Here is a 14,832-nt window from a genome sequence, read left to right on the forward strand (position 1 = left end):
CAAGTCAAGAGAGTTTCTAGAGACTGGCCATTCAGCTACAGAAACTCAAATGTTCCCAAAAGAAATTTCAAAAGATTATTTTCAAAAGCGTGTTCTGTCAAAGTTATTAAAAATGTGACCAAAAATTAAATTAATTTGCCCCAAGAAAAAGTTAGTATATAAAACTTAGAAACTAAATGAAAATGAAGTATGGAAGAGAGGATTTTGCTCCTGCTTTAAAATTAAATCTACAAGCAATTATTATGGAGCTGCTAGGATGCAGCTATAAAACTCCATTTAAGACTTCTAAAGTAAATTGAATGCATCTAAAAATGCAAGGCATTTAATCATGAGATTTTATTTCTCTTATGTTGTACTTAACATAGTATCTGCATTTTTGTATACCTAGCTCCTTGTCAGTTTGGTCAGATACTGACTGCAAATCTTGCTGCTCCGAAGACTGTGTTGGTGATGAAGTTCCCTCAGTCATGGTCTGATTGTCTGTTTCAGCCTGTCGCAACTCTCCTTCAATCATGGTAGTGATACCACGGACAAGATCCAGTAAACAGTGGAATGCCACAGACATGGCATAACCTTCAGGAATTGTAGGTGGCTCTACTTTATCCAGCATTTCTAGGCTAAAAAATATTTTTGTAATGTTTTTAATTTGACAACAGTACTGATGAAGTAGTTGAATGAACAGTAATGAAAATCTGAGCAAATAAATTGACAATACTCCCACTACCCACTACTAAATTATCAAGAGGTCCTGAGGTAATATCCTAAATGGGTATTAAAGAGGTAGAAAAAAAGATTCTTACACCAAATACACCCAAAACTAATTAAAATATGACTAAATATAAAGGTACTAGGATACTGAGACTATTATATATCTATGTCAATGAAATCTTTGTGTTAGTGAAATTTGCTTAAATATTTGACCATTTCTGAATGAATCACTTCATTTTATTCTTATTGTATTAACTCAAAACGAATCACAGTACCACAAATGTATCACTTATAGATTTAAGGAATTTAAACAACAGAAAAGTAATAATTCAGAAAACCACCAGAAAACAAACAAATTACAAAAAGAAAGATTATGTCACATGGCAGTCATTGCTTGTCTGTTCCTATGAAGAGTTATTGCAGAGGCCCACCATAGCTAGGCAATACGTTGGAGGGTAACCAAATATTTCTCATCCCTCACTGAGCCATTCGTGTCAGACAACTCTAGCCACTACAGTCATAGAGGAAGAGGTAGAATAGGAATCACTTACAGAGGTTGCACCTGACTGATAAGCAAGGGATCTGGATTAGACCCCAGACCTGCAATCCATCAAAACAGATAATCAGTCTCTGGCTAAATTATAATATTGAATTTGATTGGTTCCACACCTGTATGGATGCTGTAAGTGTGAAACAAGAGTGCACGAGTGCATGCACACAAGCTCCATTTAAGACTTCTAAAGTAAACTGAACGTATCTAAAAAGGCATTTAATCATAAGATTTTATTTCTCTTGTAAAAAGAAAAGGAGGACTTGTGGCACCTTAGAGACTAACCAATTTATTTGAGCATGAGCTTTCGTGAGCTACAGCTCACTTCATCATGTAGCTCACGAAAGCTCATGCTCAAATAAATTGGTTAGTCTCTAAGGTGCCACAAGTACTCCTTTTCTTTTTGCGAATACAGACTAACACGGCTGTTACTCTGAAATATTTCTCTTGTGTTGTACTTAACATAGTATCTGCATTTTTGTATACCTAGCTCCGTGTCAGTTTGGTCAGATACTGACTGCAAATCTCGCTGCTCCGAAGACTGTGTTGGTGATGAAGTTGCCTCTTTTTGCATTTACTGTACAAAGTTCATGATTACATTCTTCACTGTTGGATATCATGTGACCAAAACATCACTTTTTTTTTTTGACAGTTGAAGCCTCATTGCCTCTCCTCCCCTTTGCTATTCCCCTGCTGACTCAAAACCACCACAGAGCTGGACAGCACAGTGGGAAAAGAGAGCAGAGAGCAAAGGATGGTGGCAGTAGTAAAGCCAGCACAAGAAGAGACAATGCTGAGCCAGAAACTACCCACTGCCCCAACAACCACCACCTGATACCTCTCTATCCAACTGTCCTAATTTATCCAGCTGCACCAACCCCATTACCTAAGGCATTATTACTCTAGCCCACCATCCAGATATACCACGGCCCTGCACCATCCACTACTACTCCTTTTACCCAGATGCCCCAGCTATTCCCTTTAGCATTCTCCCTGAAGACAGGGGCCTTGCGTATGCATACTAAGAGATATCCTCCATTACTTGCTTCTGGGAAGCACAGATGGGAAAGGCTGCCTTCCATTCCCATCCCACACCTGCTTTCAACTGCTCAGCGAAGACAGATCAGTCACTTGTTCTCCATCTATGAGAAAAATTATACAAGGGACTTGAGAGGCCAAAAACAGAATAGAAACTTGGTCTGATTACCCCAAAAGCAAGAAAGGAGAGAGAGAGTACTTGTATGTTGGACCAGTTTGGCATTCAAATATTCAACGAGGCCATGGCTTGAGCACAGTTGACTGGCAAAGTAATCACAGGGCAACATCAGAGACCAGCAGGAGGATATGACCTACCCAAAGCCGTCAGATATTATGGTGGAGCGCTTAGCCAGAACTGCCTGTGACAAGGTTTAAACAACTAGGCACCCTATCCAGAAAAGTATGCTGGTTAGCACTAGCAATACATGCCTACCAACTGTCCTGTAACAGCATACTGTCTCACATGACCTTCTCATAAGCAAACTAGGGAGAAACAGTCTAGACAAACCTACTATAAATGGGCGCAAAACTGGTTGAAAAATTATACTCAGAGTAGTTATCAATGGTTCACAGTCAACTGGAGGGACATATCAAGTGGGGTCCCACAGGGATCGGCCTGGAGTCCGGTTCTACTCAATATCTTCATTAACGGTTTGGATAATGGCATAGAATGTACACTCAAAGTCTGTGGATGATACTAAGCTAGGAAGGGTTGGAAGATCTTTTGAAGGACAGGATTAGAATGCAAAATGATCATAAATTGGAGAAATGGTCTGAAATAAATAGGATGAAATTGAGTAAGGACAAATGCAAAGTACTACGCTGAGGAAAGAATAATCAACTGCACAAATACAAAATGGGAAATGACTGCCTATGAAAGAATACTGTAGAAAAGGATCTGGGAGTTATCGTGGACACAAATTAAATGAGGCAACAATGTATACTGTTGGGAAAACAAACTTAACATCATTATGGGATGTATTAGCATGAGTGTTGTAAGCAAAACACAAGTAGTAATTCTTCCATTCTCCTCAGCACTGATAAGGCCTCAACTGCAATACTGCGTCCAGTTCTGGACACCACACTTCGGGAAAGCTATGGACAAATTCAAGAAAGTCCAGAGGAGAGCAACAAAACTTATTAAAGGTCTAGAAAAATGACCTATAAGAAACAAAACAAAAAAAAACTGAAAAAAACTTGAAAAAAACTGGTTTGTTTAGTCTGGAGAAAAGGCGACTGAGTGGGGACAGGATAAGAGTCTTCAAGCACATAAAAGGTTGTCCACAAAGGACAGGAAAAGAAGCAATGGTCTTAAATTGCAGCAAGGGAGATTTAGGTTAGACATTAGGAAAAACTTCCTAACCGTAAGGGTAGTTAAGCACTGAAACAAATTACCTAGGGAAGTTAAGGAATTTCCATCATAGGTGGTTTTCAGTAACATGTTAGACAAGGACCGGTCAGGAATGGTCTGGAAGAGGGGTGGCCCAAATGTGGCTCGTGAGTGGGCTGGTGAGGTAGGGACTTCTGCCCAGCGGGGTGGGGGGGTCTGAGGGCTTCAGCAGGAGTGGCCCAGCTCGCAAACTTCTGAAGATTGTCATATGTGGCTTGGAGGGCCAGTAAGTTTGTCCACCGCTGGACTACATAATACGTAGTCCTGCCTCCGTGCAGAGGACTGGACTAGATGACCTATCAAGGTCCCTTCCAGTTCTACATTTCTACAGGCTGGTTTAATAAAGTTATGCCCTTCTCTTCTATTATAAATGTTTGCTTCGTCATAAGCAGCTGATCAGATGGCAAAACACCAGCCTGTAGAAGACTATAACTTGGTGGGAAAAAAGGTATTTAAATCACAACTTATTCAAGCAGAAAAACAATGGCACCTTACAAGCCTTTTTTTTTAAAAATAAATTTTCTGAACACTTAGCTGTTTATAAGAAAATTTACAAGTCAATTAGTACAAATCTATAAAAAGTACAGCAAACAGAATGAGAATAATATCTGCACTAGTATTGTTAATTATCCAAGGACATTTTAAATGAAAGAGCAAATTTTTTTTTTTAAAGTAACATATTCTATGCCTAATGTAAAGCTTCAAGTTAACTTTTCTGTGGCTTTACACAGAAGAGCGTAGATTGCAGATTAAAACATGAATGGTTGAACTTCAATACTCAAGAACAAGAACACTCAGATTTATCACATTACATCTTGGTACTACAGCAGATGTATCTTAATATAATAGGGTTGATAAAATGTAATTTTTAAAATTAAAGATCAATTTTTAAAAAATTTAAATCATGATTTTTATTTCTCTCTCCACTTTAGAGATAAATTCCTAGCATTGATATTTTGTATTCATTTAATTAATTTCCTAATTGTCAGTAGATTTTCAGATTTTACAAAGAGGTGTGTTTTTTGTTTAAGAAATGTCATAGTTAAAATGGTGAAATGCTCTGACCAGGTTACATTCGTCCATCAGGGGTTTCAGTATGAAGTCAATGAAACTCGTGCACCTAAATCACAGGCTCCTGTTTTTGGAAACTTTGACCTGTGCTGTATAAAAAAAGGTCACAATGACTTTGTTAATGTATTAAAAAAGTCTAAATGACTTTTCATGTTAACACTAAAGCAATTGTGTTTTGAAGTGACAAAGATTTTATGCAACTAAGAAAAGTGTAATAAAAATACAGTTTTAGCCCCTTATGCTGAAAATATTTATGTGCACATCAGTTTAACACGATAAATAGTACCACTGAAGTCAAAGTCACGATTCATGTGAGTGAAGTTATACCTGTTGAAGTGTTTGTAGAACTTGGGCCTTAATTTTCAATATTTTGTGTTTTGCCCGATAGTAGTTTTCAAGTAAGATCCCCTACCCGCAGTGACATTTAGAACACAGCATTTATCATTTAGTTCATCATAAATCTTAATCTAAAATTGGAATAGCACAAACTTTCAAATTAGTTAAACAAAGCCTCAACCTAATTTAAATCAATGATTTTTTAAAAATCCAGTGATTTAAATAATTTAATCACCTTGATTTAAATCACTCTGCCTGCCTTGTTATATACACCACAAGAGGTGTACGTGGAACTTTATAGGAAAGAAAACAAAGTCCCTGCTTCAAAGAGATTATAAATTTAAGTTTGAGTGATAATCACACAGAGAATTAGACACACAGTAGAGGAGAGAGATAATGGGGAAAAAAAGAAAAAAGGATGAACCGCTCGAGAGGAAACATTACTTGCAAAAATTCAGACTGATGTAATGTTTTGGTGATGGGTTTAATTTCTGGGGTAAAACTGTTGTTTTTGTTTTAATGAATAAAATATAAAATTAGGTGTGAGATGGACCATAATGCTCTGGAGTGCGGTTTAAGGATGAAGATGAGCAGAGAAAGGCAAGTTTTGAAGGATTTGAAAGAGGAGAGAAAAAGGTACCTGGAAAAAATGAAGGATGAGACTGATGTTAAAGTAGAGCCCAGTGTAAAAGGAGGTACAATCTCATGTGGGAGGAGACAAAATGAGTGGGATCAGGCTAGGAGACTGGGCAGCAGGTCAGATTAAGGCACAGACATATACCTATGACCCCATCTCCTAGACTCACATGATGAAAACAAAATCTCAATTTTTTTTAATAATTCTATTTTGAGCCCTCATCTATCTAGACACTTATGTAACTCATTATAGTAGTATCTGAGTGCCTATGCCCTGGTCTACACTAGGACTTTAGGTCGAATTTAGCAGCGTTAAATCGATGTAAACCTGCACCCGTCCACACAATGAAGCCCTTTATTTCGACTTAAAGGGCTCTTAAAATCGATTTCCTTACTCCACCCCTGACAAGTGGATTAGCGCTTAAATCGACGTTGCCGGCTCGAATTTGGGGTACTGTGGACACAATTCCATGGTATTGGCCTCCGGGAGCTATCCCAGAGTGCTCCATTATGACCGCTCTGGACAGCACTCTCAACTCAGATGCACTGGCCAGGTAGACAGGAAAAGAACCGCGAACTTTTGAATCTCATTTCCTGTTTGGCCAGCGTGGCAAACTGCAGGTGACCATGCAGAGCTCATCAGCACAGGTGACCATGATGGAGTCCCAGAATCGCAAAAGAGCTCCAGCATGGACCGAACGGGAGGTACGGGATCTGATCGCTGTTTGGGGAGAGGAATCCGTGCTATCAGAACTCCGTTCCAGTTTTCGAAATGCCAAAACCTTTCTGAAAATCTCCCAGGGCATGAAGGACAGAGGCCATAACAGGGACCCGAAGCAGTGCCGCGTGAAACTGAAGGAGCTGAGGCAAGCCTACCAGAAAACCAGAGAGGCGAACAGCCGCTCTGGGTCAGAGCCCCAAACATGCCGCTTCTATGATGAGCTGCATGCCATTTTAGGGGGTTCAGCCACCACTACCCCAGCCGTGTTGTTTGACTCCTTCAATGGAGATGGAGGCAATACGGAAGTAGGTTTTGGGGACGAAGAAGATGATGAGGAGGAGGTTGTAGACAGCTCACAGCAAGCAAGCGGAGAAACCGGTTTTCCCGACAGCCAGGAACTGTTTCTCACCCTAGACCTGGAGCCAGTACCCCCCGAACCCACCCAAGGCTGCCTCCTGGACTCAGCAGGCGGAGAAGGGACCTCTGGTGAGTGTACCTTTTAAAATGCTATACATGGTTTAAAAGCAAGCATGTGAAAGGATTACTTTGCCCTGGCATTTGCGGTTCTGCCTTTGCAAAAGGTTTCTGGGGAGGGCAGCCTTATTTCGTCCTTCATGGTAGGACACTTTACCACTCCAGGCCAGTAACACGTACTCGGGAATCACTGTAGAACAAAGCATTGCAGTGTATGTTTGCTGGCATTCAACCAAAATCCGTTCACGCGGTGGGAGGAGGCAAAATGCGACCTTGTAACGAAAGCACATGTGCTATGTATGTAATATTAACAGCAAGGTTTACCCTGAAAGAGTGTAGCGATTGTTTTATAAAATGTGTCTTTTTAAATACCGCTGTCCCTTTTTTTTCTCCACCAGCTGCATGTGTTTCAATGATCACAGGATCTTCTCCTTCCCAGAGGCTAGTGAAGCTTAGAAAGAAAAAAAAAACGCACTCGCGATGAAATGTTCTCCAAGCTCATGCTGTCCTCCCACACTGACAGAGCACAGACGAATGCGTGGAGGCAAATAATGTCAGAGTGCAGGAAAGCACAAAATGACCGGGAGGAGAGGTGGAGGGCTGAAGAGAGTAAGTGGCGGGCTGAAGACAGGGCTGAAGCTCAAAGGTGGCGGCAGCGTGATGAGAGGAGGCAGGATTCAATGCTGAGGCTGCTGCAGGACCAAACCAGTATGCTCCAGTGTATGGTTGAGCTGCAGCAAAGGCAGCTGGAGCACAGACTGCCACTGCAGCCCCTCTGTAACCAACCGCCCTCCTCCCCAAGTTCCATAGCCTCCACACCCAGACGCCCAAGAACGCGGTGGGGGGGCCTCCGGCCAACCAGCCACTCCACCACAGAGGATTGCCCAAAAAAAAGAAGGCTGTCATTCAATAAATTTTAAAGTTGTAAACTTTTAAAGTGCTGTGCGGCATTTTCCTTCCCTCCTCCACCACCCCTCCTGGGATACCTTGGTAGTCATCCCCCTATTTGTGTGATGAATGAATAACGAATGCATGACTGTGAAGCAGCAATGACTTTATTGGCTCTGCAAGCAATGATTAAAGGGAGGAGGGGAGAGTGGTTAGCTTACAGGGAAGTAGAGTGAACCAAGGGGCGGGGGGGGTTCATCAAGGAGAAACAAACAGAACTTTCACACCGTAGCCTGGCCAGTCATGCAACTGGTTTTCAAAGCTTCTCTGATGCGTACCGCGCCCTCCTGTGCTCTTCTAACCGCCCTGGTGTCTGGCTGCGCGTAACCAGCAGCTAGGCGATTTGCCTCAACCTCCCACCCCGCCATAAACGTCTCCCCCTTACTCTCACAGATATTGTGGAGCACACAGCAAGCAGTAATAACAGTGGGAATATTGGTTTCGCTGAGGTCTAAGCGAGTCAGTAAACTGCGCCAGCGCGCCTTTAAACGTCCAAATGCACATTCTACCACCATTCTGCACTTGCTCAGCCTGTAGTTGAACAGCTCCTGACCACTGTCCAGGCTGCCTGTGTATGGCTTCATGAGCCATGGCATTAAGGGGTAGGCTGGGTCCCCAAGGATACATATTGGCATTTCAACATCCCCAACAGTTATTTTCTGGTCTGGGAATAAAGTCCCTTCCTGCAGCTTTTGAAACAGACCAGAGTTCCTGAAGATGCGAGCATCATGCACCTTTCCCGGCCATCCCACGTTGATGTTGGTGAAACGTCCCTTGTGATCCACCAGAGCTTGCAGCACTATCGAAAACTACCCCTTGCGGTTTATGTACTCGGCGGCTTGGTGCTCCGGTGCCAAGATAGGGATATGGGTTCCATCTATAGCCCCACCACAGTTAGGGAATCCCATTGCAGCAAAGCCATCCACTATGGCCTGCACATTTCCCAGGGTCACTACCCTTGATATCAGCAGATCTTTGATTGCGTGGGCTACTTGCATCACAGCAGCCCCCACAGTAGATTTGCCCACTCCAAATTGATTCCCAACTGACCGGTAGCTGTCTGGCGTTGCAAGCTTCCACAGGGCTATCGCCACTCGCTTCTCAACTGTGAGGGCTGCTCTCATCTTGGTATTCATGCGCTTCAGGGCAGGGGAAAGCAAGTCACAAAGTTCCATGAAAGTGCCCTTACGCATGCGAAAGTTTCGTAGCCACTGGGAATCGTCCCAGACCTGCAACACTATGCGGCCCCCCAGTCTGTGCTTGTTTCCCGAGCCCAGAATCAGCGTTCCACAGCATGAACCTGCCCCATTAGCACCATGATGCATGAATTGTCAGGGCCCATGCTTTCAGAGAAATCTGTGTCCATGTCCTGATCACTCACGGGACCGCGCTGACGTCGCCTCCTCGCCCGGTATCGCGTTGCCATGTTCTGGTGCTGCATATACTGCTGGATAATGCGTGTGGTATTTAATGTGCTCCTAATTGCCAAAGTGAGCTGAGCGGCCTCCATGCTTGCCTTGGTATGGCGTCCGCACAGAAAAAAGGCGCAGAACGATTGTCTGCCGTTGCTCTGACGGAGGGAGGGGCGACTGACGACACGGCTTACAGGGTTGGCTTCAGGGAGCTAAAATCAACAAAGGGGGTGCCTGTACATCAAGGAGTATTTCAGGCAGGACTGCACGGAGGGTTCCAATAAGAAATGGTGCACCTAAGTTATCGTTGTTATTGGAACAAGGAGGTTAGCCTGGCCTCTGATTGATACATGGCTAGATTTACCTCGCTGCACCTTCTCTGTGAGTGACTGCAGTGTGACCTAGAGGAATGAGTCCCCTAGACAGGGGAGGAGGCAAATGAGTACAAAACAAATCTGGTCTATTTCTTGTTTTGACCCACTCCATCTATCTTTTACATCTTTGGCTGGCAGCAGACTGTGCAGAAGGACTGCATGCCATCCACATCTCATGGCTGCTCGGCAGAAGATGGTACAGTACGACTGCTAGCCATCCCCATCTCTTGCCTGCCTGGCAGAAGATGGTGCAATACGACTGCTAGCAATCCTCATCTCTTGCCTGCCTGGCAGAAGATGGTACAGTACGATTGCTAGCAGTCCGTATCGCCTGCCCGCTCACCATAAGACGGTTCAATAGGACTGACTGCAGGACTAAAGAGAATGACCTGGTCAAGTCACTCCAAATTTAGTCCCTGCGCCCATGTCTGCCCAGGCGCTCCCAGCCGACGTGGCCACGAGCACCTCGGACACGACGAGGACGACTACCAATCGTATTGCACCGTCTGCTGCCAGAAGGCAATGGGTTGCTGCTACTGTGCAGCAAAGCCGTACCGCGTCTGCCAGCACCCAGGAGACATAGGGTGACGGTTACCTGAGCGGGCTCCATGCTTGCCGTGGTATGGCGTCTGCACAGGTAACTCAGGAAAAAAGGCGCGAAATGATTGTCTGCCCTTGCTTTCACGGAGGGAGGGAGGGAACGGGGGCCTGACGACACGTACCCAGAACCACCCGCGACAATGTTTTAGCCCCATCAGGCATTGGGATCTCAACCCAGAATTCCAATGGGCAGCGGAGACTGCGGGAACTGTGGGACAGCTACCCACAGTGCAACGCTCCGGAAGTCGACGCTTGCCTCGGTACTGTGGAAGCGCTCCGCCGAGTTAATGCACTTAATGCACTTAGAGCATTTTCTGTGGGGACACACACACTCGAATATATAAAACCGATTTCTAAAAAACCGACTTCTATAAATTCGACCTAATTTCGTAGTGTAGACATACCCTCACAGTCATTAATTTTATCCTCACAACACACCTGTGAGGTAAGGAAGACACATCCTCCTTCTTCAGATAAATAACTGAAGCACAGAGTAGGTTAAGTGACTTGCCCAAGATCACAGTGGAGGTCTGTGGCTGAGCCAGGACTTGGACTCAAGTCTCCTGAGTCACAGTTCTATCCACTAAACGGGGGGGGGGGGGGGGGGGGGGGGGGGCGACGGCAGCGCACTTTTTGGCCTGAGGGCCGCATCGGGTTCCCGAAATTGTACGGAGGGGCGGTTAGGGGAGGCTATGCCTCCCCAAACAGCCAGGTGTGGCATGGCCCTGCCCCCTACCTGATCCACCCTGTTTCTTGCTCCCTGATGCCCCCCCGGGACCCCTGCCGCATGCAACCATCCCTTCTCCCTGTCCCCTGACCGCCCCCAGAACCCCCACCACTGACTGCCCCATGCCTCCCCATCCAACCCCTCCTCTCCTTCCTGACTGCCCTCCTGGGACCCCTGCCCCCATTCAACCCCCCTGCTCCCCGCCCTCTGACTTCCCCGACCCCCTATCCACACCCCCAGCTCCTGATCACCCCCCAAATTCCCCTGCCCTCTATCAACGCCCCCCGCTCCCTGCCCCCTTACCGTGCTGCCTGGAGCACCAGTGGCTGGCGGCGCAGCTGCATCAGGACAGGCAGCCACGCTGTCCAGCTGGAGCCAGCCACAGACCGCGCAGCACAGAGCACTGGGTCAGGCAACGGCTCTGCAGCTGTGCTGCACCAGGAGCTTGCATCCCTGCCACCCAGAGCACTGCACCGGCAGCGGAGCAAGCCGAGGCTGCGGAGGAGGGGCCGGGGGCGAGCCTCCCAGGCCAGGAGCTCAAGGGCTGGGCAGAAGGGTCCCGTGGGCCGAATGTGGCCCGTGGCCGTAGTTTGCCCACCTCTGCACTAAACATACTTCCTATTTCATGACTGCAAATAAATAATACTCTGAAAATGCAAATTAAATGTAATCGATGTTTGCCTGAACCTGCCGAGAGCCCTATTATCTTAAATGGGGTGTCAACTCAAACCAACTCTCTGGAGGACCCTTGACTCCATCCCGGCAGGGATATCTGCCATGTGGCTGGGGCCCTGGCCCTCCCTGCAACCACCCCATCATGGCTCTGCTGGGGTGTTTACAGAAGTACACACAGACAAGGGTGGATGGTAGCTAAGTCCTTCCACCCCCTAGACAGACTTCATACACTTGAAGGCAAGGAATATGTGGGGAGAGCCACTCAAGACTTCCATTAACCCAAACGATGGCTTATGTAGGTGAGCCCTATCACTGCCACCCCAAAGTGGAGCACAGCCATAGTGTGGGAGCATAGTCACAGCAAACAGACAAGGACAAGGGCCCACATTCCCATACGAGAAAAGAAAAGGAGTACTTGTGGCACCTTAGAGACTAACCAATTTATTTGAGCATAAGCTTTCGTGAGCTACAGCTCACTTCATCGGATGCATACTGTGGAAACTGCAGAAGACATTATATACACAGAGACCATGAAACAATACCTCCTCCCACCCCACTCTCCTGCTGGTAATAGTGATATCTAAAGTGATCACTCTCCTTACAATGTGTATGATAATCAAGTTGGGCCATTTCCAGCACAAATCCAGGTTCTCTCACCCTCTGCCCGCCCCCCCACCACCACCACAAACTCACTCTCCTGTTGGTAATAGCCCATCCAAAGTGACCACTCTCTTTACAATGTGTATGATAATCAAGGTGGGCCATTTCCAGCAAATATCCAGGTTTTCTCACCCCCCCCCTTTTTTTTTCCAAAAACCACACACACAAACTCACTCTCCTGCTGGTAATAGCTTATCCAAAGTGATCACTCTCCTTACAATGTGCATGATAATCAAGGTGGGCCATTTCCAGCACAAATCCAGGTTCTCACCCCCCCACCCCCATACACACACAAACTCGCTCTCCTGTTGGTAATAGCTCATCCAAACTGACCACGGTCCTTACAATGTGTATGATAATCAAGGTGGGCCATTTCCAGCAGATATCCAAGTTTAACCAGAACGTCTAGGGGGGGTAGGAAAAAACAAGGGGAAATAGGCTACCTTGCATAATGACTTAGCCACTCCGAGTCTCTATTTAAGCCTAAATTAATAGTATCCAATTTGCAAATGAATTCCAATTCAGCAGTTTCTTCCTGGAGTCTGGATTTGAAGTTTTTTTGTTGTACGATAGCGACCTTCATGTCTGTGATTGCGTGACCAGAGAGACTGAAGTGTTCTCCGACTGGTTTATGAATGTTATAATTCTTGACATCTGATTTGTGTCCATTTATTCTTTTACGTAGAGACTGTCCAGTATGACCAATGTACATGGCAGAGGGGCATTGCTGGCACATGATGGCATATATCACATTGGTGGATGTGCAGGTGAACGAGCCTCTGATAGTGTGGCTGATGTTATTAGGCCCTGTGATGGTGTCCCCTGAATAGATATGTGGGCACAGTTGGCAACGGGCTTTGTTGCAATGATAGGTTCCTGGGTTAGTGGTTCTGTTGTGTGCTATGTGGTTGTTGGTGATTATTTGCTTCAGGTTGGGGGGCTGTCTGTAGGCAAGGACTGGCCTGTCTCCCAAGATTTGTGAGTGTGTTGGGTCATCCTTCAGGATAGGTTGTAGATCCTTAATAATGTGTTGGAGGGGTTTTAGTTGGGGGCTGAAGGAGACGGCTAGTGGCATTCTGTTATTTTCTTTGTTAGGCCTGTCCTGTAATAGGTGACTTCTGGGAACTCTTCTGGCTCTATCAATCTGTTTCTTCACTTCCGCAGGTGGGTATTGTAGTTGTAAGAATGCTTGGTAGAGATCTTGTAGGTGTTTGTCTTTGTCTGAGGGGTTGGAGCAAATGCGGTTGTATCGCAGAGCTTGGCTGTGGATGATGGATCGTGTGGTGTGGTCAGGGTGAAAGCTGGAGGCATGTAGGTAGGAATAGCGGTCAGTAGGTTTCCGGTATAGGGTGGTGTTTATGTAACCATTGTTTATTAGCACTGTAGTGTCCAGGAAGTGGATCTCTTGTGTGGACTGGACCAGGCTGAGGTTGATGGTGGGATGGAAGTTGTTGAAATCATGGTGGAATTCCTCAAGGGCTTCTTTACCATGGGTCCAGATGATGATGATGTCATCAATATAGTGCAAGTAGAGTAGGGGCGTTAGGGGACGAGAGCTGAGGAAGCGTTGACTGGGAGTGGCTAAGTCATTATGCAAGGTAGCCTATTTCCCCTTGTTTTTTCCTACCCCCGCCAGACGTTCTGGTTAAACTTGGATTTATGCTGGAAATGGCCCACCTTGATTATCATATACATTGTAAGGAGAGTGGTCAGTTTGGGTGAGCTATTACCAGCAAGAGAGTGAGTTTGTGTGTGTGTGGGGGGGGGGGTGGTGGTGGTGAGAAAACCTGGATTTGTGCTGGAAATGGCCCACCTTGATTATCATGCACATTGTAGGGAGAGTGTCACTTTGGATAAGCTATTACCATCAAGAGAGTGAGTTTGCATGTGTGTGTTTTGGGGTGGGGGGGGGTGAGAAAACCTGGATTTGTGCGTAGGGAGAGTGTCACTTTGGATAAGCTATTACCATCAGGAGAGTGAGTTTGCGTGTGTGTGTTTTGGGGTGGGGGGGTGAGAAAACCTGGATTTGTGCTGGAAATGGCCAACCTTGATTTTCATACACATTGTAAGGAGAGTGATCACTTTAGATATCACTATTACCAGCAGGAGAGTGGGGTGGGAGGAGGTATTGTTTCATGGTCTCTGTGTATATAATGTCTTCTGCAGTTTCCACAGTATACATCTGATGAAGTGAGCTGTAGCTCACGAAAGCTTATGCTCAAATAAATTGGTTAGTCTCTAAGGTGCCACAAGTACTCCTTTTCTTTTTGCGAATGCAGACTAACACGGCTGTTACTCATATGGGAACCAGAGTGTGTCTGCAATCCTGGATTTCCTTAACGTGGTTCTAGAGTGTAAGCAGGGGAATATAAGATCACAGCTGATCATAGGCTGGGGACAATTTTTAGAGTGTCTTTCACATAAGGAAATAAATATGAATGTAATTCAGAAGGAGCTGGGGTCAATGAATAGATGAAAAGGTGAGGGGTGGGATATGGTTGGAGAACCAGAA

The 14,832-nt window shown here is 45.5% G+C and overlaps 1 protein-coding gene across 4 annotated transcripts in view; it reads right to left on the bottom strand.

Annotated features, from left to right (window-relative positions):
- The window catches only part of MON2 (MON2 regulator of endosome-to-Golgi trafficking), a 156,879-nt gene that overhangs the window by 74,356 nt on the left and 67,691 nt on the right, over positions 1 to 14,832 (bottom strand). For all 4 annotated transcript variants that reach the window (XR_007354601.2, XM_048835935.2, XM_048835934.2 and 1 more), the window contains one exon: positions 385 to 617. Coding sequence is in view for 3 of the 4 variants with exons in the window: in XM_048835935.2 (XP_048691892.2) it covers positions 385 to 617 (233 nt within the window). In the remaining variant the exon portion in view is untranslated. The remainder of the gene's footprint in view (positions 1 to 384; positions 618 to 14,832) is intronic.

Source organism: Caretta caretta, chromosome 1 (genome assembly GCF_965140235.1).
Source record: "Caretta caretta isolate rCarCar2 chromosome 1, rCarCar1.hap1, whole genome shotgun sequence".
Lineage (NCBI taxonomy): Eukaryota > Metazoa > Chordata > Testudines > Cheloniidae > Caretta > Caretta caretta.